The 27,208-nt window shown below is 36.8% G+C and overlaps 1 protein-coding gene across 1 annotated transcript in view; it reads right to left on the bottom strand.

Annotated features, from left to right (window-relative positions):
• The window catches only part of SLC24A5 (solute carrier family 24 member 5), a 327,312-nt gene that overhangs the window by 200,901 nt on the left and 99,203 nt on the right, over positions 1 to 27,208 (bottom strand). Inside the window, exon 5 of the mRNA XM_044077581.1 lies at positions 22,176 to 22,276. Coding sequence (XP_043933516.1) covers positions 22,176 to 22,276 — 101 coding nt within the window. The remainder of the gene's footprint in view (positions 1 to 22,175; positions 22,277 to 27,208) is intronic.

The following is a 27,208-nucleotide window of genomic DNA, read 5'->3' as shown; positions in this document are numbered from 1 at the left end:
CCAGCTTGACCTTCATAATCTGTTTTCTGGATACCAAGATACAGCAGACATTTTTCGCTGAGACAGTGGTGTCTCTATAGTTCAGCTTCTTTTGCCATTGGATCTTTCTCTGCCCTGTCCTGCCTATGCTTCAGAGCTCTTGGACAAATTAATCCGCAGTACTGATGGTGCCACGTAACAGACACCAAATGAATGTTCTTTAACAGACTCCAAGGAACACCACACCAAGTAAAAACCTCACAAATGTCACTAAAATAACTGAAATACCATCCTTGTAGAAAATGCACTCAGGAAGTAAAAATAAAAATCCAGTATTTTATTAGTATTAAGCGTTTTCATCTCCTGTAAGAGACTTCATCAGAATACAACTTCCTACTAAAAATGAACCATTTAAATACTTTCAATTAATGACACCATAATTGAACCTCATTAATTCCAAAAAGTTTTGTACATAACATTAAAGAAACCATGTCATAAATATGTTGAATACATTCAAAATCCCTACTAAAATTCACATATAAACATATAGTATCTACTTACTTATAGTAATGTAAAACCCAAATTCACATACATAAATATATCATGTTTAAAATCTATTAGCCCTTTCCAACAACATGGGAACAATAGAAACAGTCTCATTCAGACCGAGTGGGAACATTGCAGCTAAGTTAAGCTGCCACCGAGTTTCTCTTTTCTTTAATAAGTTCTTCCAATCTCCACCCCTAGGACTCATTCTGACAATTTCCAATATTCCAAACACAAATTTCACAAGCCCTGTACAAGTGAGGGAATGCTTGTGCAAAGCACTGGATAATTTATGATTTTTTTATATCATTGTTGTGTTCATACACTCTGTTTTTTATCATACATTTTGTTTTTCCCACATAATAGTGAGTACATGACACACAAACTGCCAAATAAACTAATCCAGTGGTATTACAATTTCCCTTCTTGAATGTAATTTTGCTTTTCAAGTTATTGTTCAAATCTAAACTAACCTGCTTGTTAATGTATGGGCATTGTGCACACATCCCACATGGTCTAGTGCCTAAACCCACCACCTCAGTCCTATCTATTTTCATTTCAAATGTTTTTTTTCAGGTTTGGACCCTTCCTGTTAATAAACATTGTTTTTTCTCCCACTTTGTTGAAAAATTCCTTGTTTGTTCTAAAAATATTCCAATTAGATACCATCACTTTTTTATACTGTTGGCATTCCAATTGTACTGCAATACGCAAGTTTTTTCAAACTTTTTAGTCTGAAGACCATCCCTGGAATGGTTGACACTTGTAGTGAAACCCACCCCCAGGAGTGGTTTATAAAAAACACCCCATTTCACATGTACTTTGTTCAAAATTTTTTATACTAAATATTTGGAGTATTCCCTATCTTGGAACATACAAGAAACCTTTTCTAGTTCAGGGCCCAAGTTCTCCAAATGCGAAGTCATATGGGCCACCGTAATGGCCTGACCCTTAACAATACTTCTCTTTTGTCCCATGGGGTGGTTACTTTGAAAATGCAAATATGCATTGCAAAAAGTGTCCTTTCTATATATTTTAGACCTAAAAGCATCAATTCCTTTCGAAATATAAGTATCCAAGTAGTTTATACCTGTGGTATCATACTGATATGTAAAATCCAAAAAATCCGTGCTGGAATTCAAATACTGAATAAACCTAGGAATTTCAGACTCACTACCCTCCCAGAGGATAAAAATGTCATCCAAATAATATACATACAACTTGACACTACCCCAAAAAGGACAATTTAATACATACGGATTCTCCCAACCCAGAAGGACCAAGTTGGCATATACTGCCGAACACACTGCCTCCATGGCTACACCCCTGATCTGTTGATAGTACTCTCCCTCAAACCATAAAAAATGATTGTCTAAGACAATGCTCATCATCTCACAGATCAGTGTAGCCATGCCATGTTCTAATTCAGATTCCTGAAATAACACTTGTTCAAACAACATGAGACCATCCCCCTTGGGAATATTGGTGAACAAATGTTTAACATATATTGTTAAAAATGTAATGCTCTCTGTCCATAACTCTTTTTTTATTAAACCCAAACATTCCCAAGAATCCTTTACTAAGTGAGGGGTCTTGTCTACCACATGCTGTACACAGGAATCTAGTAACACAGCCAGGATATGAATTTTGGAGCCCCTGGCTTCCACAATAGGTCTAAATGGTGGTTTCAAAACATTTTTATGAATCTTGGGTATACCGAAAAAAAAATGGTATCACAGGGTCCCTTCTATACAAAAAGTCATATAGCTCAACATCAAGTTTTCCATCCAGCAGATAATCCTCAAGATATGAATCAATCCTAGAATAGGAAATATTAATTTGATTTCTAAAAACACCCTGATAGGTAGTCTCATCAAAAAGTAAATTCTGCATCTCATTCATATAATCTAAACTTTTGTATAGCACTACCCCTCCCCCTTTGTCTGGAACCATGACACAAATCTGTTTGTCATTCCTTAAATCCAACAAGAGGTTAAATTCTCCCTTTGTTAAGTTACCCTATCTCCTGTTGTAACCCTGAGCCATGCCATAAATATCTTCCAGAACAAGCTTTTCCTATGTTTCTACTTAGGGGTGCAGGGGTGGATTATAGGTACTTCTTTTTTTAGGTAAAGAAATCAGTTTATTAGAACTCCCTATATTTTCATTTTCCTTATTACCCAACATGATTTCAAAATTTAATTTCCGGGTATACATCTTCAATGCAAGAATATTTTCCACTAATTCACCATTGGAAGAGGGAATAAACTTAATTCCCTTGTTAAATAACTGGAAATAATCATCAGAAATATTTCTATCTGTGAAATTATATATAGTGAACACATCCTTTGTTTTCATAATGTCTTGTCTTGTGTATGCTAATTCCTGTATCTGTTCCCATTGGGGTATGCATTCCTCCTCGGTGGGTAATACCTCTTGCTGTAGTCCCCCTTCTATGTATAATGCTGTGCTAGTCTCTCTAAGCATCTGACTACTGGAAAATCCTGTTCACCCTCCCCCATTTCTCCCTCCAGGTTCCAAGTCTCACCTCTTCTAACCACTTCACTATAACTATTAGAATTTCTAACTTCTACGCATAAGGAACATAACGTTTGTTGTTAATTAATTGTTTAATACGCTAGACCTGTTTGTTTAAATAACTTTTCTGGTCCCTATCCAGCTTGCGTTTTTTTCTTTTGAAAAATATTATAATATCTCCTTTCCACCTTGCCAAGCACTTTGAAATACATTGCATTGTACTGAAAAAACAACAAATCTGTTTTAATTTTATTATCCAAAACATCTACACCTTTTTGCTTTTCTTAGTCGAACACTGTTTTTCTAAGCAAATTCAACCCTAGTTCATCAAAAAACTGCACAAAATCATCAATGATTTCTTCATTGCATGTTATACCAAAGGGGAATTTATAAAATCTTAATCCTTGTGGTATAATTTCAAAACATACATTGATCCAAATATGCAATGTCCATCTGTAAAGTTTTGAGTTTCAACAGTCTCTTTTCAAGCCGATAAATCAAGTCTTTGAGGGAGCATGCTTCAGTCCCTTCACTTTCACCAATATGCTCTATTGGAACCGCACCATCCCCTGAAAAGTTGAACTGTTTACTCAATATGGTGGAAAATTTTGCATTAACATCCCCAGGACCTGATACTTCATCTCCCCACCTTTGCAAGGTACCAGAACCACCATTAACAGTATTATTACTATAACCAGCAAAGTTTTTGTTGTAATGAACAGTACCTTGCAATGGACGACTACCGCCAGCTGAATTAGTGCCATTAAGCACTCCTTATTGATTTAAACTAATGTCCTGGGGCGGAGAAGCAGAACAAATAGAAGAATTCACCAAATTGTGGCTCTGTACCTCAGAAGCCACACAATACTAATAAAATACTGGATTCTTTAACAGACTGTCAAACTTCGGTGATTCCAAGGTGCAGACCCCTTGGATGCACCTCAAGAGATATCTGAATATGAATTTGTGGATTCTCCACTCCAGTCTTCTAATGGGCAAACCATTTGTTTTTCTGGCTCTCAAAATTATAGTGAGAATAGATGCTTCCTCACTGGGATGGGAAGGCCAAGGTCTGAGCCACCCAAAACAAGGACTCTGGTACAGACAAGAATCAAAAACTCACCTGAATGACCTAGAAATGACAGCACTCTTCCAATGGGAGTGCTTCTCTAATGAAACCACTTCTCCAATGAGAGAACTTCTCCAATGACAGCACTTCTCCAATGAGAGCACTTCTCCAATAACAGCACTTCTCCAATGAGAGCACTTCTCCAATGACAGCACTTCTCCAATGAGAGCACTTCTCCAATGAGAGCACTTCTCCAATAACAGTGCTTCTGTTTTTCCTCCATGCTCAGCAGAACTGGATTTTAAAGTTCCATTTCCATTTATTTAGGCAATCTGGTCGTAGTGTGGTGCTTCACTATGCAGGGAGGGATCAAACTTATGGTCTTTGTAGAGAGACCAAAAATGTGGGAGTGGGCCATCAAGAGCAACAGAGTCTTAGTTGCAGTTCAGATTCCAGGGATCCAACTGACTGGTAGCTAGGTACTTTATAATACCCCATATGTAATCCCAAAGGCTGATGGTGGCAAATGTGATATTCAGGAAGTGAAGATGCCTGGTCTGAAGTCCTTTTGCTTACCCACAAACAGCAAATTCTGGAGACATTTCTTCTTAATTTCTCTCTTAATGGCAAGAACACAGTTATTCTATTGTAAACTTGACCAAAAGCCTGCTGTAGGCATTTCTTCCATTTCTGTTTATAATAAAGCTTATTATCAAAGCCAAGGATATAAAAGGAATAGTGATCCTGGTTGCTTCATACTGACCTAGGCAAACTTAGCTTCTCATATTTAGCCGTTCCATTTTGACTGTTTACTGACTCCCTCAGGTCTCTACTTCCTCAAGCTGACAGCTTGCTTACTTCAGTTTTACTAATTTCTAGAGTGAAAGTAAAAAAATCTTTTATAGATAGACTTTTTCTGATCACCTCTTCTAAATGGCCTTCCAGTCAGAAGATTTATAGAGACAAATTGAAAAGATTGTTTTTTTCTCATAAATTTTCTGGTTCTTTATCAACTCTAGGAACTCTTTTTTCTGTATTCTTTTGTCAGACCCCTGTGCAGTTGGCCAACTAGTCTCTGTGCTTATCCATTTATTCCCCATCGTAACATCAAGAGCTGTTTGTTGTGCAATGGTCATCCATGCAGCCGTGAGGGGTATGTACTTTTTATGGCCTAACCCCTCCTCCAGAAGCTAATGAAAGGGCCTGCTACATCTTCCCCTTTGAGCAAGTACATTCCCACTCACATTCCAAGAAAGCTGACACACAGATAGTACTTGACAGAGTCAAGCATATGTCTCTGGATCATATTGCTGTGTTCAGCATACTTCCCTCTTCAGAAGTGTTATTACTACTGCAAAACAGTCCATCCACTTCCCTACCTGCATATGCCAATGCTATCCACTTGCTCTCACCTTCTTACATCTGACTTCCCCAGTTGTCAGGTCTCTAACTGATCACAGATCATCTAGGCCACGATAAGGACTCCATTCCTTTATGCCATGGAACTGGGCCTCCTCTGAACATTTTGCCACTGGTCTTAGGTATTCCTTCATGAAAATCCACTTAACTTTCATACGGGCCAAGACTTAAAGTCTGTAGCTATACTTATAGGTTCATAGGTGTGTAGTAAACCAATGGCCCTGGAGCCTTTACAAGCCGAGCCCACAGAAGTGCCCTGGCATCATGCCACCATTAGTTCCCAGTGCCTCTATCAAGTAGAGCCACTGGAGTGATCCCCGTGGTGAACTTTCTATTTCCCATCTACTCATCAAGATTTCTCTTGAAAAGGGCCAGTGAAGTAATCTGCTTGACATGTATGGGAAGTCTATTCCAGTGCATGGGCAGTCTCTGGGTTATAAACCTGTCCCTCCAGCATGTTCTGTTGATTGTGGTAATGAAGTTGAGGTTGCTGGAGCATGTGGTGCAGAGCGATTAGGATTTCTTTAGGTGTAACATTTCTAACAGGCCTGGGTCAGACATGGCTTTATAAGTCAAGTAGAGATCACCTCTTAATAGACGATATGAGACAGAGAAAAGCTGGAGTTTTATTTTATTTATTTTATTTTACATTTGTTGACTGGGCTAGTCCATCTGGATATATGTCCATTTTCAGTGGAGGCCTGGGGAGAAAAGCTTCAACATAGATGAAAAAAAGCATAAACATAACATAAGAACAATATATTTGTAATCCTAGAACACATTTGTAAACAACTTGTAGAGTATCCTTATAAGATTAAAGAGGATTAAAATAATAGATTTAGAGATCAGGTACTTAACATCAATTAAAAAGGGAAGAATAGTATACATTAACTGGAAGTATGTATATAGAGTGATGAGCAAGCGGTTTAAGATACATTTCTTTGGTGGTGTAGTTAAGAGCAGAGTTTCTTGAGTCTGTTCATGTAGGGCATGTCTTTAAGGCCTAGGATCCTCTTCATGAGGTACTTTTGTGGCTTTTCCAGCTGTTGCAGGTGTTTAGGGAGGTACATGTCAAATGGGGCATTATACTTGATGATTGGTCTAATGAGGGAAGAGTACAGAGAAATGATGACCTCTTTCTTCCTGGATGCAAAACCCTTTGTAATGAGATGTGCCACACAACAAGGACTTTCTGACCATAGTGGCAATGTGATGGTCGAAGGAGAGGTTACTGTCAACCTGTGTCCCAGATCTCTTATAATGCCTTCAGTGTTCAGTGGGCTACCATCAATGCGGTAATTAGTGGGAACTGTGTTTTTCCCAAAGGGAATGACGACGCATTTTTTGGCATTAAGCTTAAGGCCATGGTTTTATCGCCACTCATTGGTCTCAGTGAGGCCTTTCTGTAGGACGTCTACATCACTTGAGGAGTTAATAATGGCTTAACAAGGTCAGCCAGAGTCCCTTAGTGTTGACCTGGACTTCTAAGAAGTAGATGCCACACAGGAGAGGACCCAGGACCGATCCCTGTGGGACTCCACTTGTGATTGGTTGGCAGTCTGACTTGGAGTCTGCTACTTTTACACTGTGGGTTCTATCTGTGAGCCAATGTGCAACCAACCCATAGGGGTTAATGCCTAGTTTGGTGAGTCTATCAATAATTCCTGAGTGGGGAATGCTATCAAAGGCATTGGCCAGATCGATGTAGGCTGTATGAACTGCCTTGTCCTCATCCACAGCTTTGGTGACTGACTCAAAGAAGTCAACCAGGTTGAGCAGGCATGATCTACCCTTCACAAAACCAAAGTGCGTGGGATCCAGAGTTTGGAGATTACCTATATCCTTGTTAATTAGGTCCATGATGATGCGCTCCATAGCCTTACATATCAGACTTGTCAGGCTAATGGGGTGATAATTCCCGGGGTCTGTAGTCGCTCCCCCTTTATGGACAGGGATGACTGTAGCAGTGCACCATTCTGTAGGAACAAAGCCTGAGGTGAGGCTGTGACTGAATAGGGCATACAGGTGTGGTGCCAGTTCACTTTGTCGTTCATGTAGAACACAATCAGGGATATTGTCGGGTCCAATGGAAGCTGTATTCTTGGCCATGGACAATAGGTTCATAGGTTCATAGGTTGGTACTAGACTATCGGCCCTAGGGCCTATACAAGCCTAGCCATAACAATTATATAAAAAAACACCAAGCAAGTGTTAAAGCACTTCAGACTACAAAGCCAGCGATAAAGATGCCAATAATCTTGTATTAAATAGTTTATTCACACTGAATAACACTCTGGCGTCTCAGCACAGCCTTCCTGGAGTTACAAAATATACCACACCATACACACACACACACACACATATATATATATATATATATATATATATATATATATATATATATATATATATATATACATATATACATATATATATATATATATATATATATATATATACATACACATACATATATTCACATAAATACAATTAATTAAACAATCATCTACTTAATCAACCATCAATTAGAATAGTCATATAGAAATTTTAAAGAAACACTCTCCAGTTACATTCACTATTTACACCTGCTGGAGATAGTGTATTAAATTTTAAAATATATAAAGTTTCTTTATACAATTTCTTTTTCATTAACACTTCATCTGTTTCTGAAATAAGTTCCAAAATACAAGCTTTCAACAGTGAAAAGTCACTACTATGACAAGTAAAAAAATGTAAAGCTACAGGGCTCATAGCATTATTAATTTTTTTGTCTCTAATATGTTCTTGCAGCCGTAGCTTGAATATTATTTGTCTCCCCTATATAGAACAAATTACAGGGGCAAGACAGAGCATATACCACTGATTTAGTTATACATGAAAAAGCAGAAGTGGAACAGAATTTTAGACCATTTATTTTTTCAAAACATTTGGTAATGTTGGGGCAAACCAAATACCTTCTACAAGGGAAGGTGCCACATTCACCAACCTGTAGGTTTAATTTTTCACCAGGTGAAACAAATCCATTGTGTACCACCATGTCTTTAATATTCCTACTTCTCTTAAAAGAGATATTTATAGTTCTACAAAGATTTTTTACCCCTTCCATATTAATTAAATAGGGCCAATAATATCTAATGACATCAATAATTTTATCACTTAGAATATTATATACAGTAACAAAATAAACTTTTCTACACTCCTGCACAGTATTAAATTCTCTATTATTTATCTTATTTACTAAAGGCCTATTATAAAGTAAACTGGTATCTATTATTTTATGAAGGGCATCAAAAAATAACATTTTCATCATACCCCCTTTGCTTGAAGTTTACATGTTTTTATTATTTCCTTTTCTAGACCCATTTTATCATTACATAGCCTGCAACTCTCAATAATTCATTATAAGGTAGTGCCTTCAAAGTATGTGGTGGATGGCAAATACTACTATCCAAAATATTATAAATCTCCAATTCTCTTTCTGTGTGTTAGTTACTATATTATTGTTCCTAATAGTCAAAGTGGCATCTACATAGTTAACTGTTTTTCCTATTTGTAAGCCATCAATTTTTATCTGAAAACGATTTGCATCTAAATCATTTAAAAACTGGGGAGCTATTTCAATACCCCCTTACATAAAAAAACAAATGTCTATATATCTACAATATAATATAACTATTAAAAAAATTCAATCTATACAAAAACTCAACTTCAAAAAGGCCCATGAACAAGTTAGGATACATGGGTGCAAAAGATGCAACCAGGGCAGTGCCTTGTACTTGATTGTAAATGAGCTTAACTCAAAAAAATATTCGTCAAACAAAAATATAATAATTCCATCACATAACTGCTAACAGGGCTATCACCTAGAAAAAATCTAACAGCTTCCATACCTAACTCATGGATACTACTTGTATAGAGACTTTTTACATCTATAACTATCCAGTAATATTCTTTATCACATGTAACATTCTTTATTTTATCCAAAAAATACTATTCTGAAGAAGCTCGGTACTGACCGAGCAAAAGCACTTGTTTTACTCACTGTTTTACTTGTTCCTACGTGAAATAAAGTCTTTGTTTTACCAACTAATTCTACTGTGTTTGCAAGATCTGGGTCCTGTCGCTGCTGGGCATATTTTGGATTCTAAGTTTTTCATGGTGGTTACCTTTGCTGGTGGTGTGGGTGAGATGTGGATTTCCATGGTAATTAGTTTGTGGTCAGATCTAACCAGGGAGGAATTGACTATCGGTGTTGAGCAACAGTTGCCCATGTTAGTAATAACCAGGTCAAGGATGTTGCTTTCTCTAGTGGGGGTAAGAATGAGCTGGTCCAGTGCACTGGAATTAATGAATTCCAGAAAATGTTGGGCAAGGGTATTGGTGCATGAGTAGATTTCCCAGTTGATGGAGGGGTAGTTGAAGTCACCCAGTATAGGAGTGTTGGGTTGGACCCTAATGGTTTCCAGGGTGCTTAGCAACATGGAGTGAGAGTCTTGGCACATGGTTGGGGACCTATAGCAGGCTACGACCTGAGTCGCCATCTTACCACTGTTAGCTGTACCTAAAGTATCTCTGATGTGTTATGCTGGGCTACTAGTCTGGAGGTGTGCATATCCTTTATGAATATGGAGACACCACCACCTTTGGAGCTTCAGTCCATTTTCTGGGGCTGAAAGGTTTGGAATGAGTTATAGCCTGGTAGTGCAGGGGTGCTTTCTGCTACTTTGAACCAGCTCTCCGTTACAGCACAAATGTCGATGTTCTCCATTTTGAGGAGTGCTTCAAGCGAGTGCATCTTGAGATTTAGACTTCTGGTGTTGAGGAGTATGACCCTCAGATTGCATTTATTTATAGCTGCTACAGTGGTAATTTGGTCTTTGGAACACTGCCTAAAAAAGGCACTATAGGGGTGGCAAGAGCCTTAGCCAGTATCCAGAAACCTAGGGGTGACAGATACAGGTAATCTCTGACAAAGCATCAAGGTCTGTCAGTCATGTTATCCCAAGCAGACAGATACTGGACCCTTTAGAATGACACCAGAAACTTAGCCAATTGTTGAAGTCAATCATTTTCTGCTTGTACTGCAGTATCATTCTGGGCAATGGTAGGATGCTGCTGAGGGCTAGGGTCATACTTGCCTGGGCTAGACAATCTGAGAGCTCCTCCATGTCTCTTTTCATGTAGTCCAGGGAGGTGCATCTCATGTCATTCACACCCACATGGGCAATGACAGAGTCATACTTGTACTTGTTGTGGAGTGACCTGAGTGCGTGTGTTATGTGTCGGATCCTGACACCCGCCAGACAGTTGACTGTTACCTTATCCTTATTCAACTAAGTGACTGGGACATCAGTGTGCCTCACCTATGATTAGTGTATTGGGCAAGCTATTTTGCCTTAGGACGTAGGTTGAGGAGTACACTGTCTAGGTGAGCTATGTGTCTTGTGATTTGTGCTGTGTTGTGGTGGTTGAGTGTGCTTCTGATTTGGAGGTCTCTGCTGTTTGGGTAGATTTCTATTGAGAGCCTCCGTGAAGGTGGGTGTGCGGTTTGTGATTTTATGTGAGAGCTGTGATTGTGGGTTTTCTGGAGAGCTATGTGTTCCATATGGTGTGGTGCAGGTGTTGACCTACTCCTCTTGACCAGCTATTCCTGTCTTGGCTGGAGAGTGCATATCTTCCAGTCTGGATATATAACTGCATCTCTCACAAGTCTGAGTGCTGGGAGGTGCATAAAATGCAGAAGCACATTTCTCCCTCTGTACCAAGTGTTTAAGGCCTTTCTATGCAGTACATTTTATTCAGGAAAAGGACATTTCTGCCTCTGTTTGATCCCACTATTCAGAAAAAGTAATGTTTGTCTCTTGCAAGACAGTGCTTCTAGTGGCAGTTACCTCTGCTAGGTGAACTTCCACATTACAGATGTTTGTTACCCACCTAAGTTTGTGATTTAAGGGTATAATTTCTCTGCATACTTGCCCCTCATCCATGCCCAAGATCACTGCAGAGATTAGGTTAAATCAATTAATTTGTCAGTTTTCTTTTGACAATACTCTACTCAGGGAAAACCTTTTTTCATATAAAAGGCTGCTCAAGTACTATACAAAAAAGGATAAATCTCTTATGGAAAGATGATGTTATTCTTTAGCACTATCACAAAGGAGGACACAGCTTTGTTTGACTGACCTCTTCCTGCAGCTGGAGTTCTATAATATCACATTAAAAATTTATGGCAGAGTTTTGAAAGAAGCATTCTCCCTTTCTTACCCCTGTCTTCTGCATCTTCATTATTTTTCCAATGATTTAAATCTTTTAGCTACCACTATCTTGTCACCCCCACTACAAGTAACTGCAGGACTGATGTTGTTAAAATCTCTTACTCGGTTGTCAGCAAACTGCCAAAAATATCCCAGAACTGGGCATCATGCTTGCTTGCAAGTGACTGCCTGCGAAAATTCATTGCCAGAATCATGCCAGCTCCCTAAAATCCACAGAAAAGATTGGGTACCTGACACTGCAAAATATGACAGCATCATTCTTGCCAGCCTCCTACTGGAGGTCAGTTGGGACTCCTAAAATCCCTGCCTTGAGGATGTTGTTAATTTCTGTACTTACTTTATAATCAGGTTTGTATGGCTAGCTCTACAAAGAAAACTTAACTTAAGGAAATATTCTCAGCTATGAGCCGCATATGAGTTCAGATATCACATATGACATGAAGGATAGGCACTACTCCTATGAAATATGCCAGAAACTAGATACCACAGGTCCTATAAAACTACTCAGGATGTAGGGATATGAGCACAGTTAGCATAAAAATGTACAAAGATACCTACTTCACTTCATCACTGCAATGGTCAACAAAATACATCCGCAGGTAAAAATTTAAAGAACTAAAGACACTTGAACATGAGCAACTACAACTTTTAATTAAGAACTTAATTTACTCTTTAATTCAAACAAAGTTTTAAGTCCAACCTTTCATCCTTCCAGAACCACCACTGTTAAAAATTGCATAACCATACTCAATTGTTATACAAAAATATGCTTGCTGATTGGATGAAGCAGTCAGTTAATCCAGTGTAAATCCTGCCTTAACCACAGGAACTCCCATGTCAATGAGTGGAGAAACTGAAACCAAGCAGGAAAAAAACAAATTGCCCCCACCCAAAAAAAAAATAAATAAATAAAAACCACTGTGATGCCTAAAGTCATGGACATTTAAAATTATCTATTCAGCAATTCAGGAGTAAACAAATGTCTCAACATAATCAGCTGGATGTATGCATACCCCTGACTCCTTACGGGGGGGAGGTAGCAGAAAATGTATTTTACCAATACAATGTGCAAGCATGAGCATGTACATGCTGTACAGTTGTACAGCACATCGTAAAATATCCACTAAACAGGAGAGGACAGAAGAGATGGGGGTATTAAAGTATTTTCATATAATGATACTTTTAAAAAGGCAATAATTTTCTTTCTTAAATAATGCCACTATTTAAAAACAATAACCAGTGTTCAAGTGTGGATAATACAGGATTTCCTATGTCTGCCTTTGTTTGATAAAATCATGCTAATTGTAAGTCCTGAACATGAGTTATTGCTAATTCCAGCATATATGTCATGGTATGTGTTTTGTTGGTTAGTCAAGGCTTAGCCATTCTAATTCTAGTGACTTCTAACCTCTTTATGCCTGGTGCTTTCAGAATTTTCACCTAATTCTGTTTTAATTCAGTACATCAGTTAGCAATAAAAATGTTCTACTAAGATATCCATTTATACCTATTAATACGTTCATGGGCATCCATGACCTGCACATGTCCAATGTTTAGGCAGGGCCAAATGAATAATTAGGGACTACACCCACCCTGCTCACAGACTGTTTCTGAATCCCATAGTTATGCATCTAATGCTACGGACACACCTGCCAGATGATAGGTACGCAGATTTTTCCCACAGGCCATCAGACTGCTGACCTTTGGCAACAGTCACACTCCATGCTGACCATCTGGGCCATCAGTTCAATGAGGAAGACAGACTCAAATTGTGCAATAAGTTGTTGACTGCCTGTATCAATCCAATATTAGTGCAATACTCAATAGGTTGAGCCAATTCACTGGTCATCGCATGTAGTAGTAAGGCCAGAGAAATGTCTTATTATAGAGCAATACCTATTGCTAGCCTGCAATGCAGTCGCAGTGCATTACTTATGAATGTCTCATTCAGGGCAATACTCAATGTAAGTCTTTAATGCAGTGTCTTACCTCAATACTGTGCAATACTCAAGCAAGCAAAGAGATTGCTGTATAATAAACGTTAACATGAGTTTAATTTATGTGCAATATTAGTATTATCTATCTAGAACATTACGGTATAATAGTAAGTAGTTATATATGTATTAATGTCTTGTCATAGTAAGTCTATGTGAGATCTGCACACTTGAGTCTGGATATACAGAATTTCATTCAATTTTTGCACTTGTGTGATTCCGACTGACAATAAAGTTTACTTTGACTTTGACTTTTGACATTTTTGTGTACTTCCTTACAATAATCATAACACCTTAAGATTTCATAATATATTTTTCAAGATGAAGTTCTTAACTAAGTGACTTGCCAATTGGGAAGCATACGAAAGTCAAGTTGTAAGAAACAAAGTGACACTACGACTGATAATTTAGGATGCAGTGCATTGGACACAGTTATAACTTATTTTGTTACTCATATTTTCATTTTATATTCATATGTTCATATCTGAGGGAGCCACACATTATGTAGCGATACTGTATGGAAAGTCACAGTGGAAGAAAAGAAAGAAAAATATATTGCCTATGTCCATGTATAATGTACCACACTGGAGATGTTTTGAGGGGTTTACAAATGATTATGAAAACGTAATATTTCTACACATATATTAACATTTCCAATAAAACATAACATTAGGTGATATCTCACAAGATGGATAAAATTTTCATTGATACTGGCACTGTAAGATGTGCATCTTAAGAAATACTGAGTGTTATTTATACTTGTTAATTATACAAACTGACATAATTTTTCATATTTCTGTTAACACTTCTATAAACAGGTGCTGCGGTAGCGTTGTCGCCTTACAGTAAGACACTGTCTGGTTCGATTCTCAGCTAGAGCATCTTCTGCGTGGAGACATGCGTGAATGGGTGTACCTTCATTGAAGGTTGTGCGTCAGGGCTGGTAACTCGGCACGTAAAAATTAACTACCAATCATTAGCGGACCGGAGTTCCGCTGTAGCGACCCCTAACCGGGAAAAGCCAAAAGACACAACAACAACAACTTCTATAAACAAGCAGTAAATAAGTTCCACACCAGAAGGTAAAGACACCTGTGGATACAAGTAACTGAATAATCCACAATAATAGCAAAACAATCCAAGACCGTCAGTGAAGACAATAATTCGATAAATAAAAGCAAATCCTTTATTCGATAAAAGATAGCAAAATCCAAAGGTCAACAGATTCGGAACAGCAGTATCAGACAAGCGCTTTCGCTTGGGTAATTCCAAGCTTTATCAAGTCAAAAACAGTTTCATTCAAAAAAACTAGTGCTTAAATACATATCCTGTTTAGTCACATGTTTGATTGAAACGTGATCACACTACAAAAACTTGTTTTGAACATGTCATAAAAAATATATGTCTACAAATCATTTAAATGTGCATAAAAGGTTAAAAGCTGCACTCCATATAAAATAATACTAAACTTATAGACCATGTTTGTGACATAGTAAGAGAGTGTACGTGGATCCTCCAAATATAAGAAAAGGTAGGCAGTTAAAGGATTAAAAATATGTAAAAATCAAATAAATGTTAAATTCAAAAAGACTAAATGAAATAAAAATGTGTGAGTTACACATTTGCAGTCATGAAAAATGATGTTGCACTACACCTAGAAGGCACTCCATCAATTATTTGTGAGGAATGTATGAAATGGGGTAGAAAGTAACAGTGATGTAACAAAGCATAATACAGCCTGGTCCTACTAAGCTTCAGCACTGAGCCTATACCTAAATGGCATCCCATAAAATATTAGTGAGAAATGTGTGAAATGGAGTGAAAAGTAAAAAGTGACAGTAATGTAACAAAACATCCTACAACCTGGCCCTTCTAAGCTTCAGCACTGAACCTATGCTGAGTGTGCCATTCAATCCCGGGGGCCTGCCTGCGTCCAGCCGAAGCTGCCAGATCAGCTTCAGTGCTGAAGCTTAGTAGGACCAGGCTGTATTATGCTTTGTTACATCACTGTTACTTTCTACCCCATTTCATACATTCCTCACAAATAATTGATGGAGTGCCTTCTAGGTGTAGTGCAACATCATTTTTCATGACTGCAAATGTGTAACTCACACATTTTTATTTCATTTAGTCTTTTTGAATTTAACATTTATTTGATTTTTACATATTTTTAATCCTTTAACTGCCTACCTTTTCTTATATTTGGAGGATCCACGTACACTCTCTTACTATGTCACAAACATGGTCTATAAGTTTAGTATTATTTTATATGGAGTGCAGCTTTTAACCTTTTATGCACATTTAAATGATTTGTAGACATATATTTTTATGACATGTTCAAAACAAGTTTTTGTAGTGTGATCACGTTTCAATCAAACATGTGACTAAACAGGATATGTATTTAAGCACTAGTTTTTTTGAATGAAACTGTTTTTGACTTGATAAAGCTTGGAATTACCCAAGCGAAAGCGCTTGTCTGATACTGCTGTTCCGAATCTGTTGACCTTTGGATTTTGCTATCTTTTATCGAATAAAGGATTTGCTTTTATTTATCGAATTATTGTCTTCACTGACGGTCTTGGATTGTTTTGCTGTTTTTTCGTGGTTTGCACTCACTTTTTCTTGGTTGTAATCCACAATAATAGCCTAATCATCTACAGGAATCAAGCACAATAGCCCACAGACATAAAATATAAAGGCAGCAAACAAAACAGCAAAGATAGCAGTAATTCAATAACACGCGGACTAAGCGATAAAGTCCAAGATTTATTATTATTTAATAGTTTAATAGTGTATTCTTCTACATGCAATAGTTTATAAATATATTATAAATATATTTTTATATATATTTTTTTATTTAAATAAAACATTGTATGTCTATGTATTTTATAAGATTTTTATGTCAGTGTATTAGAAAGTATTTATTTTTAATGAAACAGATATATGCCTTTAAATATGTTTTTAATTGAATGACGTATTGATTTGTTTTGCCAATGAAATGTCTTTTTAGAGTATTTAAATGGCTGAATTTTTTCATTACATATGTCTGAAGAAGCCGAAGGGTGAAAGCACTCACAACTGATAATAAATCCTGGACTTTATCGCTTAGTCCGCGTGTTATTGAATTACTGCTATCTTTGCTGTTTTGTTTGCTGCCTTTATATTTTATGTCTATAAACAAGCACTCAAAAAAAATGTTCTTTCCACTGGGTAAAAGCTTAAATCTCTGGAACATAAGTGTAGCTGACACTATATGACTAGATTGTACACTTCCCAAGATATTAAAAGTTTGTGAAAATTTATATAAAACTTCTATTCTGGATTTGTCTGCATTATAATATATTACAGTACTGATGTAAAGACTATGAAATCCAAATTAACAGACTTCTGTCATAGTAAGAAAGTTTTTTTTCTGAACACTTTGCCGTTACAATATTTTAATAGTACTTACTACTCACAGGATATTTGCATTTGTTTGGCTTATGTCCTGATTTTTCAGAAAGGTTTCAGGTGCCTATGAATATATGTATTCTGTTGGTTGTGTGATATTCCACAGCTACAAGGTATTAGTGTGTCAAACCATCCAGTCTACCAACAGGCTGGATCACAATTCCCTAGAGGTAAGAATTAAAGCCAAAAAGAAAAATCTAGCAAAGTTAGACTTTCCAGTGTGTGATACCTTAAACCTCTTGTATTAGAACTGACATGGGACATATGCAAATTACCACTTATGGACATCAGGTGCTTCAGCTAAATGGCAATTCTGAATGTCTATGACTTTTTCTTTTAAGTCTATTTCTGGACAACTTCAGGCCAATAAAACCAAACCCCACTAGCTGTGGACATGCATGTTTCTGCCTTCTTATGGCATCATCAGCACAGCATAAGTGGAATGTTGGCTTTATTGGCCTGAAATTGTCCAGAAACAGACTTAAAAGAAAAAGTCATGGACATTAAGACTTGCCATTTAGCTAAAGCACCTAATGCCCTTTAGGGGTAATTTGCATATATCCCATGTCGCTTCTAATATAAGAGGTTTAAGTCATCACGCAGTGGAATGTCTAGCTTTGCTAGAGTTTTCTTTTTGGTTTTTTAACCACTTGTTTTCTCTGTGTGACTTTTTACTTATTGTTTTAGTTTGTTAGTTGGGATATTTTGCAGTCACCCTAATTTTTATGGATATCAGGTACGACAACAGTGTGTTTCCAAATGTCAGACAAACATTCTATTTATGCTATGCTGATGATGTTATAAGAAGACAGAAACATGCATGCCTACAGTTAGTGAGGTTTGGCTTTATTGTCTAAAAACAGACTTAAAAAAAAAAGTCATGGACATTCAGAATTGCTGTTTAGCTGAAGCACCTGATGTCCTTAAGGGGTAATTTGCATATATCCCATATTGCTTCTAATACAAGAGGTTTAAGGTATCACACAGAGGCCAGTCTAGTTTTGGTCGATTTTTCTTTTTTGTTTTTTTAACAGAATTGTTATTTGTGTGACTTTTTGATTATTGTTTTAGTTTAGAGGTGAGAATTAAAGGTTAATTAAAGATGTGAGAAAAAGTTGGTTAGCGGAGCAAAAAAAATCTGCTTTTTTGCACTTCTTGTTCATCTGAATTATTTTTCTTGCAATAAATGTTTTTAACTATGGCACTGAATATTGCATATTTAATACTACAATTAAGTTACACTGAATGAGAAGTGCTGAGTAGTTTGCCTTTCAAGCACTATTGGTTTGACTGTTACAAGTCAGCCCACACAAGTAAGACTGCAGTATTACTACTACTGCCCTTCTGCATCCTTGCCATGATTAAACTCTGCAAAGATCTAGTAGCACTTTGCAACACTTTTACAAACATCTTTTGTTAAACTGTGACAAACAACTGCAATAGCTGCTTGCTACAGTTCTTCACACTGTCAGTTAAGCAGCCACAAGATTGCAGTCGATTAAATGATTACCACTCCTGACTCAGACTCCCCATGGCAAATGCACATTTGTTCTTCCTATAGTCTGGCCATGTGGAGGAATATTTGTTAAAAACAGGCCACAGTTTTTAGCACATTGTGACTTTTACTTTAAAGTTAACTGGTTCAGGATTGGTTGGATATAGTTTTCAATCTTTCTTTCAGAGATGTTTTTATTTTGTGTATTTAATATTTTCGTTTTTAAAAAATTAGTATATATTTTTTTATTTTTCATTCTCCCCTTTTCCCATCCCCTATCCCTATGGCACCTGCCTGATGGCTGCTATATCTTTACATAGTCAACTCGTTCATCATTAAAGGGTGAAAGTCAGGCATCCTTGGGCTAGATCTACAGCCCACTTGTTCCTGTTGGGGAGTCTCTTTGGCCCTCCCATTCCCCTTATTGTGAGAGCCGGGCAATAGGGAGTAGGCCACCCCTCAGGTCCTGGCAGAGCAGCTTACCCTTTCCTATGGAGTGATCCCCCTAGCAGCTACCCTGATCTCCACATAGTGCTGCATGCTTGACGACAGTGCACATCACAACAGCATGTGCTCAGCAGGATAATTTCCACAGGTGTACCAACTACTGCTCCCACTAAATGTCAGCAAAGTGGTGAGCCACAGCCTCCTAAAAGCAGCTCCCACCCATCCTCCAAGCCCAACCCCTTCAGTGCCCATGCTGCTAACTGTCGCAGTCACAGTTTGATTTGTCTGCATCACAGAGCTGCACGTCACTTGTTTTTAAACTGCAAAATTGTTCATTTCAGTCACTTGGTTTAAAATTGCTAAAATAAATTTCATTTCTGTGATTCTTTTTTCATGACTATCTCTGGAAGTATGTAATATAGTGTACAAAGTAAGCACATGGAAAGATCCTTCTCTTTAGTTATTGCCAACATGGAAAGATCCTTCTCTTTAGTTATAGCCAACATTGTTTTCTTGTCTTCAGCTTTAGTCCCTCCTTCAGCTTGTAATGTTTGTATATACTTTTAATCACACTGAATAGGTACAGTATTTTCAGAACTGCTTACCTGATTTCTGCTGTAGTATTTCAGAAATATTCTCTCTCTTCTTAATGGTATTCAGTTTTGTAAATAAAGAACTTTTATATCCATGTAACTGTGTAAAGAGATACGGTAATCCCACTTCCTACTTCAATCTCTGCTCCAGACTTGGTCTAAGATGTCTTATGCAGAGACAGACCAAAACAAGGATTATTTCTGCACATTCATCGTACATTTAAGCACTTTTCATAAAAAGAATAGCACCATAACTGTTACGGACCTTTTCCATTGGCTCATGAACAACGTTAAGGAAGCAGCGGTTAACAACCAACATTACCCATTACCTCTGAGTTGAGATTGTGTCAAACACAGTGATAACCTACTAACATTATTCGTTAGCTGACAGTTATCCTCTGAGGGACATTTTAAAGTTAAAATGCTACATTCTATCCCTTATTTCTCAGTAACATTCAACTGATACCACTGTATTAAAAAATCCCATTTTGTGTCTCTCAGAAGCTTAAAGGTGTAAAGCTTTCTTGAGTTCAGAAAACCTATAAAACTGGCCATCATTCTAGAAAACTGTAAAATGGGTAAATAAAATTAAAGTATATTAGTTTAGAATTGAGTTATATATAGAAAATTAATGTTTATTAAACTATTGTTATTACTTTCTAAGCTTAATGGCAAACTGGTTTGCTTTCTTTTTCACTGCTGAATTCTTCTGCCTGCTGTTGAAATAAGTATGAGTGAATATTTGATACTTTCAGATGAAATTATATATCACAATTTATTAACATAAAGTTATTGCAATACTCAGTTACTATTGTAAGAGATAAGATGGTACACACTCTCAACTAAAAGCACCAAAGCATGACGTACAATAAAGTAGGCCTAGTTTACATACGGCATAACAAAACTATACACAATGAGATAATAGTGAAGCACCTATTAAACCCCTACTCTCCTTTTCATAACAGAGTACCTAAATTCCTTGTCGTGTGCTATCTGCATTGCTAGACAAATGGAATTGTCATATTTCAGCTCTTTTTTTAAGTTCTCTTGCCATCATGTCTCTGTAACTAATTTATTTTATGTACATTGCACTGGCCATCATCTTAAAAAATGTTCCTTGCTATATCAGAAGAAATTGATTTTGTATACTTCACTCAATGACATAACTGAGTAATGTTTAAAATCAGCAGAATTACCTTGTCTGCTAACTGTAGCACAGAAAAATACGCATACAATCTTATTTAATATGTTCAGCAATATCTTACACCTATTTGTGCATCCATTTTTTGTGTGGGTTACATATAATTTACCAATTGCTGACACGGTGACTTTTATTACACAGTACTACCTAGTTTATATTGAGAAACACAAAATAAACATGTCAATTAATTAATTCAAACAATTTCCACAGTCACGTTGAAATATACATCACTATAGCTATAGAAACTGGAGAGTTCTAGTCACTGTTTTTTTTTCATGTCACTAAGCTAGTGAAGGTTTGTTTAAACTGTGCCTTTCAGCTGTTGACATTTATTTTTTAGGAGTACTTTAAAAAGGAGATTTACGGGACCTAGACAGTCCAAATATTTTGGTATTTACAAAAATGAACCTTGACAAAATAACCCACAAATGTTAAATTTCAATGAAACTTTAGCTAATGCTTGTGAGGAATAACAGCAACAGGTGGTTTATGCCATTCAGAAAATTTTGCTAACTGTAAAACCTTCAACATCTACCAGTTGTTATTATAGATTACATCTTGTCTTGTGTGTATGAATTATTGTATAGTTGTTTGGTCTGGCACAGCTAAACATCTGTAGTTGTTTTTTTTTTTTTTTTACTTGGTTGGATGCCAGTGGTGGCAGTGTAAACTATAACTGGACAAGTTTGGCCAGTGTGCAGGCATCCACACTTGCAAGGCCAAAGTCATATAAATCATTTCCAGAGATATTCATCAGAACTGACAAAAACATTAAGCTCTAATATATGATGGTTTAAAACAAACATTAAAAAACACTCTTTTTTTTAAAAATAATGCTGCTAACGATATATACTGGCATACTTTTGGGTATCCATGGTGGGCATCATTATTATTACACACTTTGTGGTCACCTTTATCAGCTGAAAACCCATATCTCTTCTTGTGAGTTATTCCTCAATACAAACACAGACAATAAGCTAAGACAGAAAGCCACATGGCCAGTGTCTTCTTATGTTCCTGAGGTGTACAAGAATTCAACAGCACAAGCCATGGTACCTATTGCCAATACATTAAAGCACATCCTTAAGGTTCACCAAACCAATGTCAACACCAACTAAAACGCACACTGACTCACCAAAACAGTGTGAATACCAACACTGTTTACTTACCAGTGAACTGTGTTGTCAGATATAATTGCAATCACAGCTGCTACACTGATTGCATAGGCTACACAATCTCTGAACAGCGGCCAACAAGTCAAGTTGCAAACCTATAAAAAAATAATTTTTGAGATAAGAAAAAACATAGCTCCTCAAAATTAAACAAAGTTGCAAATCACTGTGGAATACAAATGTTTATTAATACAGAATAGACTCTGGATCCAATCTATACATTATGGAATCCCTTAATAACTTTATGAACCAGTTCCTGAGGCTCGCTGCTGATTTACTGTCATGTATAATGATGTATTACCTGGTTTGCATGAGTAAATATTTTTGTTAGCTGTGGGTACGTATTAGGAAAAATCTGTTTTAATGCACCCAAGTTACTCTCCCATTGTGAAAACTATAGGCATGCAAATTAGGGCTTCCTGCGAGTGACAGGCCTCAGCCTTACTGTGTCGAGCAGGACTGCATCTGGAGTGCAGTTCATGCTATGCGCTAAGTATTGCGTGTGGATAGTGTAAACTACAAGACAAATGAAACTTTGACTCTCATTAATCAGCCAGAGTGTAAATGAATTAATAGTACTACAGCCCCAGTTGACAGCATGACATTCAGGCTCAGACTATGCCTGCTGGGGTGTGTAAGATGATGCCAAATTGCAACATGCAAAATGTAGACAGTATGATCAGACAGCTACATTAGGGCAACAACAACAATGAATATTAACTGTGACAGAGTTTTAAGTGGCACAGGGAGTGAATAACTCTGGAATGGGATCTTCAACTGCAGGAGTGTTTAAAATTTAGCTAACCATTAAAAGGACCAATCTGCAGCTCACCTACTGAAATGCAAATAAATAAATGATACTTTACTAAAAGGATGCAATGCCGAAACAACATGTTCTACATGGACTGACTCAAAGCCCTGACAATATACCTGGTATCCCACAGACTGCTAAGAGGTGACCTATGTCTGGCATTCAAGGCATCCTGAGACCCAATACTGATGGGTTTACTGTACAGCAGCAAGTCCAATGGCACCAGAAATGATCAATCTAGAGATCTAAAACTCTTTTGCAACATCAACTGAATGGTTTTGGGGGACAGCTATATCTTGAAGAGGATACCGCTGATCTGGAACATCCCTGCCCATATTCAAGCACAACTTGGATCTATGGATGGGAAACAGAAAATTTACCCTAGTACTGCCCCTGTATACTAATGGACAGATGCAACTCCTAAATGCTTTATCTTCTGCATGCGTTCCCTCAAATTATCCATGGTATGATCCCAGTTATTCTCATTAAGGGTATTATATATTTATCAACCACAGGATGGGTAAGACCAGCCTCTAACCATGAGACAAGTTAATTTGAGCACAAAAAGGGAGATCGGCTATGCTTGCAATGGCCCACAAGGGCAGCTAGCCTAATGCTTACCTATGAATCTATGAAAGTATTTGTATGACCTTGTGAATCATGTCATTCATTACAATTTACTCAGTAACGAACCACAGAGGACAGTGGAAAGTAGTTGTACTCTCAGGCAAACTGAATGCATTGCTGCTGTTTTCATAGGATCTGTAAGTAAGACTACCACTGCCAAAAACACTGCATCCTGCTGGGTGGCACCATCACGTTAAAATACATTCTCATTCTAGTTTTGAGATCAAGATATCCAGACTGCACTCCATCCAAAATCATTAAACTGTTTCAGTTTTCTCCCCTACATTCCTTTAATTTCTGGTGAAAACTATTTGCACTAAACCTTGATTAAAAGAATAAATAAATAAGTGTTCCTTCAGTTTCCTATTGCTAACTGCAGGCATACCTTGTAATTGCCAACCTATAAATGTGAAAATAAAAGGCAAGTAGTTTTTCCCTACTAGTCCTTCAATTAAGGGGTATCATTTTAAAATGCATTTTTGCCACATATCATATTTACAATCAGATCAGAAGAAGAACAGAATGGAAAATGCACATGTTAAGTGACTATGTGTCCCTTAAATTAAGTTAAAAATAATAATCTTTTTAATCCTCTTTAACATATTTTCACTTTAAATGACCTCCATAGAGAATATTCAAATTGGGCTGTTTTATTAACATTGTGGAAAACTCTTTCAGGTTCACATACACAGTATATGAATGCTTTGACATTTTTTATTTTTACCATTTTGGTTCGGCTTTCGTCTTGAAGCCGATATTAATGGATTTTTTGTAACGATTTTTGTAATGTTCTGGTAGTGATATTCTTAGGCAAGTGATCTCCTAAGTCTCAGATGGGCTTACTGGTTCTTTGGAACAGTCTGTTCCACGGGTGTATGACCGTGATGGCAGAGTATCTTTTGACAAACGGCTTCCGTTTTTCATTCTATTCATCAATGCCTTTACTCTGACGCCACAGTCGGGTTTTTTAGGCATTCGAGCAGTAGTGCAAAGAATGAGGTTATGATATCCATAGATACTTAAGACGTTTTGTTAACAAGGGAATTGTTTGTATGAACAGGCCTAAATTCATATGATTCATCAATACCCTATGTTTATATATGGTCGAGGTAAGCATGTTGACCTAAGCAGCTGCAATATTCTCTCTTTTTTATTAGATTTTTTATATATCTTGGGCTATATTTGGTCACAGGATGGTTTTATGTATCGTTTTTATGTAAAGTTGTTTATGCTGTTTAGATGAGACCACTCGTGAATCTTGACAGTTCGGAGACTATGTGCACGGTTCATACTTGAATCGGAACGTGGTTAGATATTGTTTTATATGTGATGTTTTTACTGTATCAAAGAGAGTTTTGTGATAGTTGTTCAGTACATCATAATATTGTTTGCTTATTCAGCAACAGAAGGACATGGTCAGTTGATTTATTTGACGTTGTTTGGTAACAGCAACTATTCTTCATTTTGTTTGTTAACACTGTCCCTTTAAAAATCAGATGGAGGAAATGTAAATGAGTTAGTAATTGTCTCATTATTGTTTAATTCCTTGGTTTGCGCGCCAAAATGATTTATATATAAGTACCTTGCTTTTATAGTTTTAACACACCTGAAGAAGCGTAGTATAGCTACGTGAAAGCGCTTGTGTTTTTATTTCAATAAAGAAGACATTACGTTTATCCAGTTCATTTCGTGTGGTGATTCCTGTGGATTCTGTACTACTATTAAAAATAATAATATTATGTTTTAGTTAAGCTGCTGAATTCTTTTATCCTTATGCAGCTATATTAACCTATTACAAAGTATGCATTAGCGAAGTTCCACCTACTTGAATGGCATGCATTCGGGGATCTGTATGGTTCCCATATACGTATATGTATATGTATATATATATATATATATATATATATATATATATATATATATATATATATATATATATATATATATATACACACACACACATATACACATATAGTATTCTGTATGACTGCTGTTATTCTCCTTAGGGATCTGCATACAAAATTCCACTCTTTCTTTACTTCTTGAATTCCCTCCTTGCTTCATCATCATCTCTTTCCACTTTGAATTGTAGCTTTCTGCTTATGTTACACGTAAGAGCCATAACCATGTAGTTCTAAACTATTCCTTCAAATAAGGAAATCCTAAACCTCCTACTTCTATCGGAAAGATCAACTTATTCCACTTGAATCTTGCCATTTTCCCCTCCTAGAAAAAAATCCTTCAACTTTTTATTAATCACTATCTAAAACTTCTCCTGTGGTTGATAAAAAATAAGTTTGACTTGTGCATAAAACTAAAGGAACTAAAAACATTTTTACTGCTTGTCTCTTGCTGTTTATATTTATAGACAAGAGCTTTCAGGTTTCTCATTTTTTATATTATATTTTTGTTTAATCTCTTCCCATGTATTCTTAGCTGCCATAAGAGCATCTATTTTAACCCATACTCCAAAATACTTCATTTTATCAAGTCCCCATAAATATGGGTATTGCTGAACCAATTCAAGCGTGGGTACAGATAGTTTACAGCTATAGCCTTTGTTTTATCTTAATTAAAAATTATATAATTTGTGAATAAAGCCAACTGTTCTTGAATACCATGCCAATTATATCCCTGAATTTCCGATTCCCTTATTTTCTTTGCAAATTGTTCTAAATATAACACAAATAACCATGGGAAAAGAGGCCACCCCTGTCTGGTTCCTCTGTCCCTTGACAACTTATCACAGAAGAACCCTCCCACATTGATTTTTCCCAATAATCCCTCATATATCCTCCTAATTAACCTTACTATTGTATAAGGAAGTGCAAACACTTCCATTGACCTACTCATAAAAGCCCAGCCTACTCTACTGAATGCTTTCTCTGCATCAAGACCTACCAACAGCAACTCTATTTTCTTGCATTCTGCTTCCCTTTGGATTATCAGTGTTCTGTTAATGTTCTCAAATGTTTGCCTCCTCTCCACAAAGCCACACTGATCCATATCTATCAATTTTATTATCACCTTTGTTATTCTTTTAGCAATTATAGACCTAAGCACTTTATAATCATGGTTTAAATTTGAAACGAGCATATATGAAGCTGGAGCCAATGTGTCTTTACCTTCTTTAGGTATTTTAGCCACCACAGCTTTTTCCAGAATGTTGGTACTTCCCCTCCTTTTAAAATACTGTTAACCAAAACCTTCCAGATCTTTATTACTTTCTTTTCTCCTAGCTTTCAAACTTCAAAGTTTCTAAGTTTTTGTCAAATTACCAAAAAAGCAGAGGTTGCCACTTAAATGCAGCTAAGCAATTCTCAAACAAAAGATAAAAAACTTATTTTCAATTACTTTTGATATCATGTAACATTTGGTAGATCAGGATGGCTGAAAGAATGAAAAGAAAGTACCTGCTTCCTACCATTTTCATGAGCTGGTATTTTGGTATGTGCAAAAGAACAAGAGGTAAGACTATGGGATCCACATTTCTTAGTGAATATGTTAGGCCAAAACACCAGTTTCTTACTGCTGTACAGTGTCAATATTGCACAGCATGCAGACACACGTACTGCATATATATATATCCATC

Source organism: Protopterus annectens, chromosome 7.part0 (assembly GCF_019279795.1).
Source record: "Protopterus annectens isolate FY-2018-M chromosome 7.part0, PAN1.0, whole genome shotgun sequence".
Classification (NCBI taxonomy): domain Eukaryota; kingdom Metazoa; phylum Chordata; order Ceratodontiformes; family Protopteridae; genus Protopterus; species Protopterus annectens.
The sequence above is the reverse complement of the archived record's forward strand: the minus strand, read 5'-3'. Positions and strand labels throughout refer to the sequence as shown.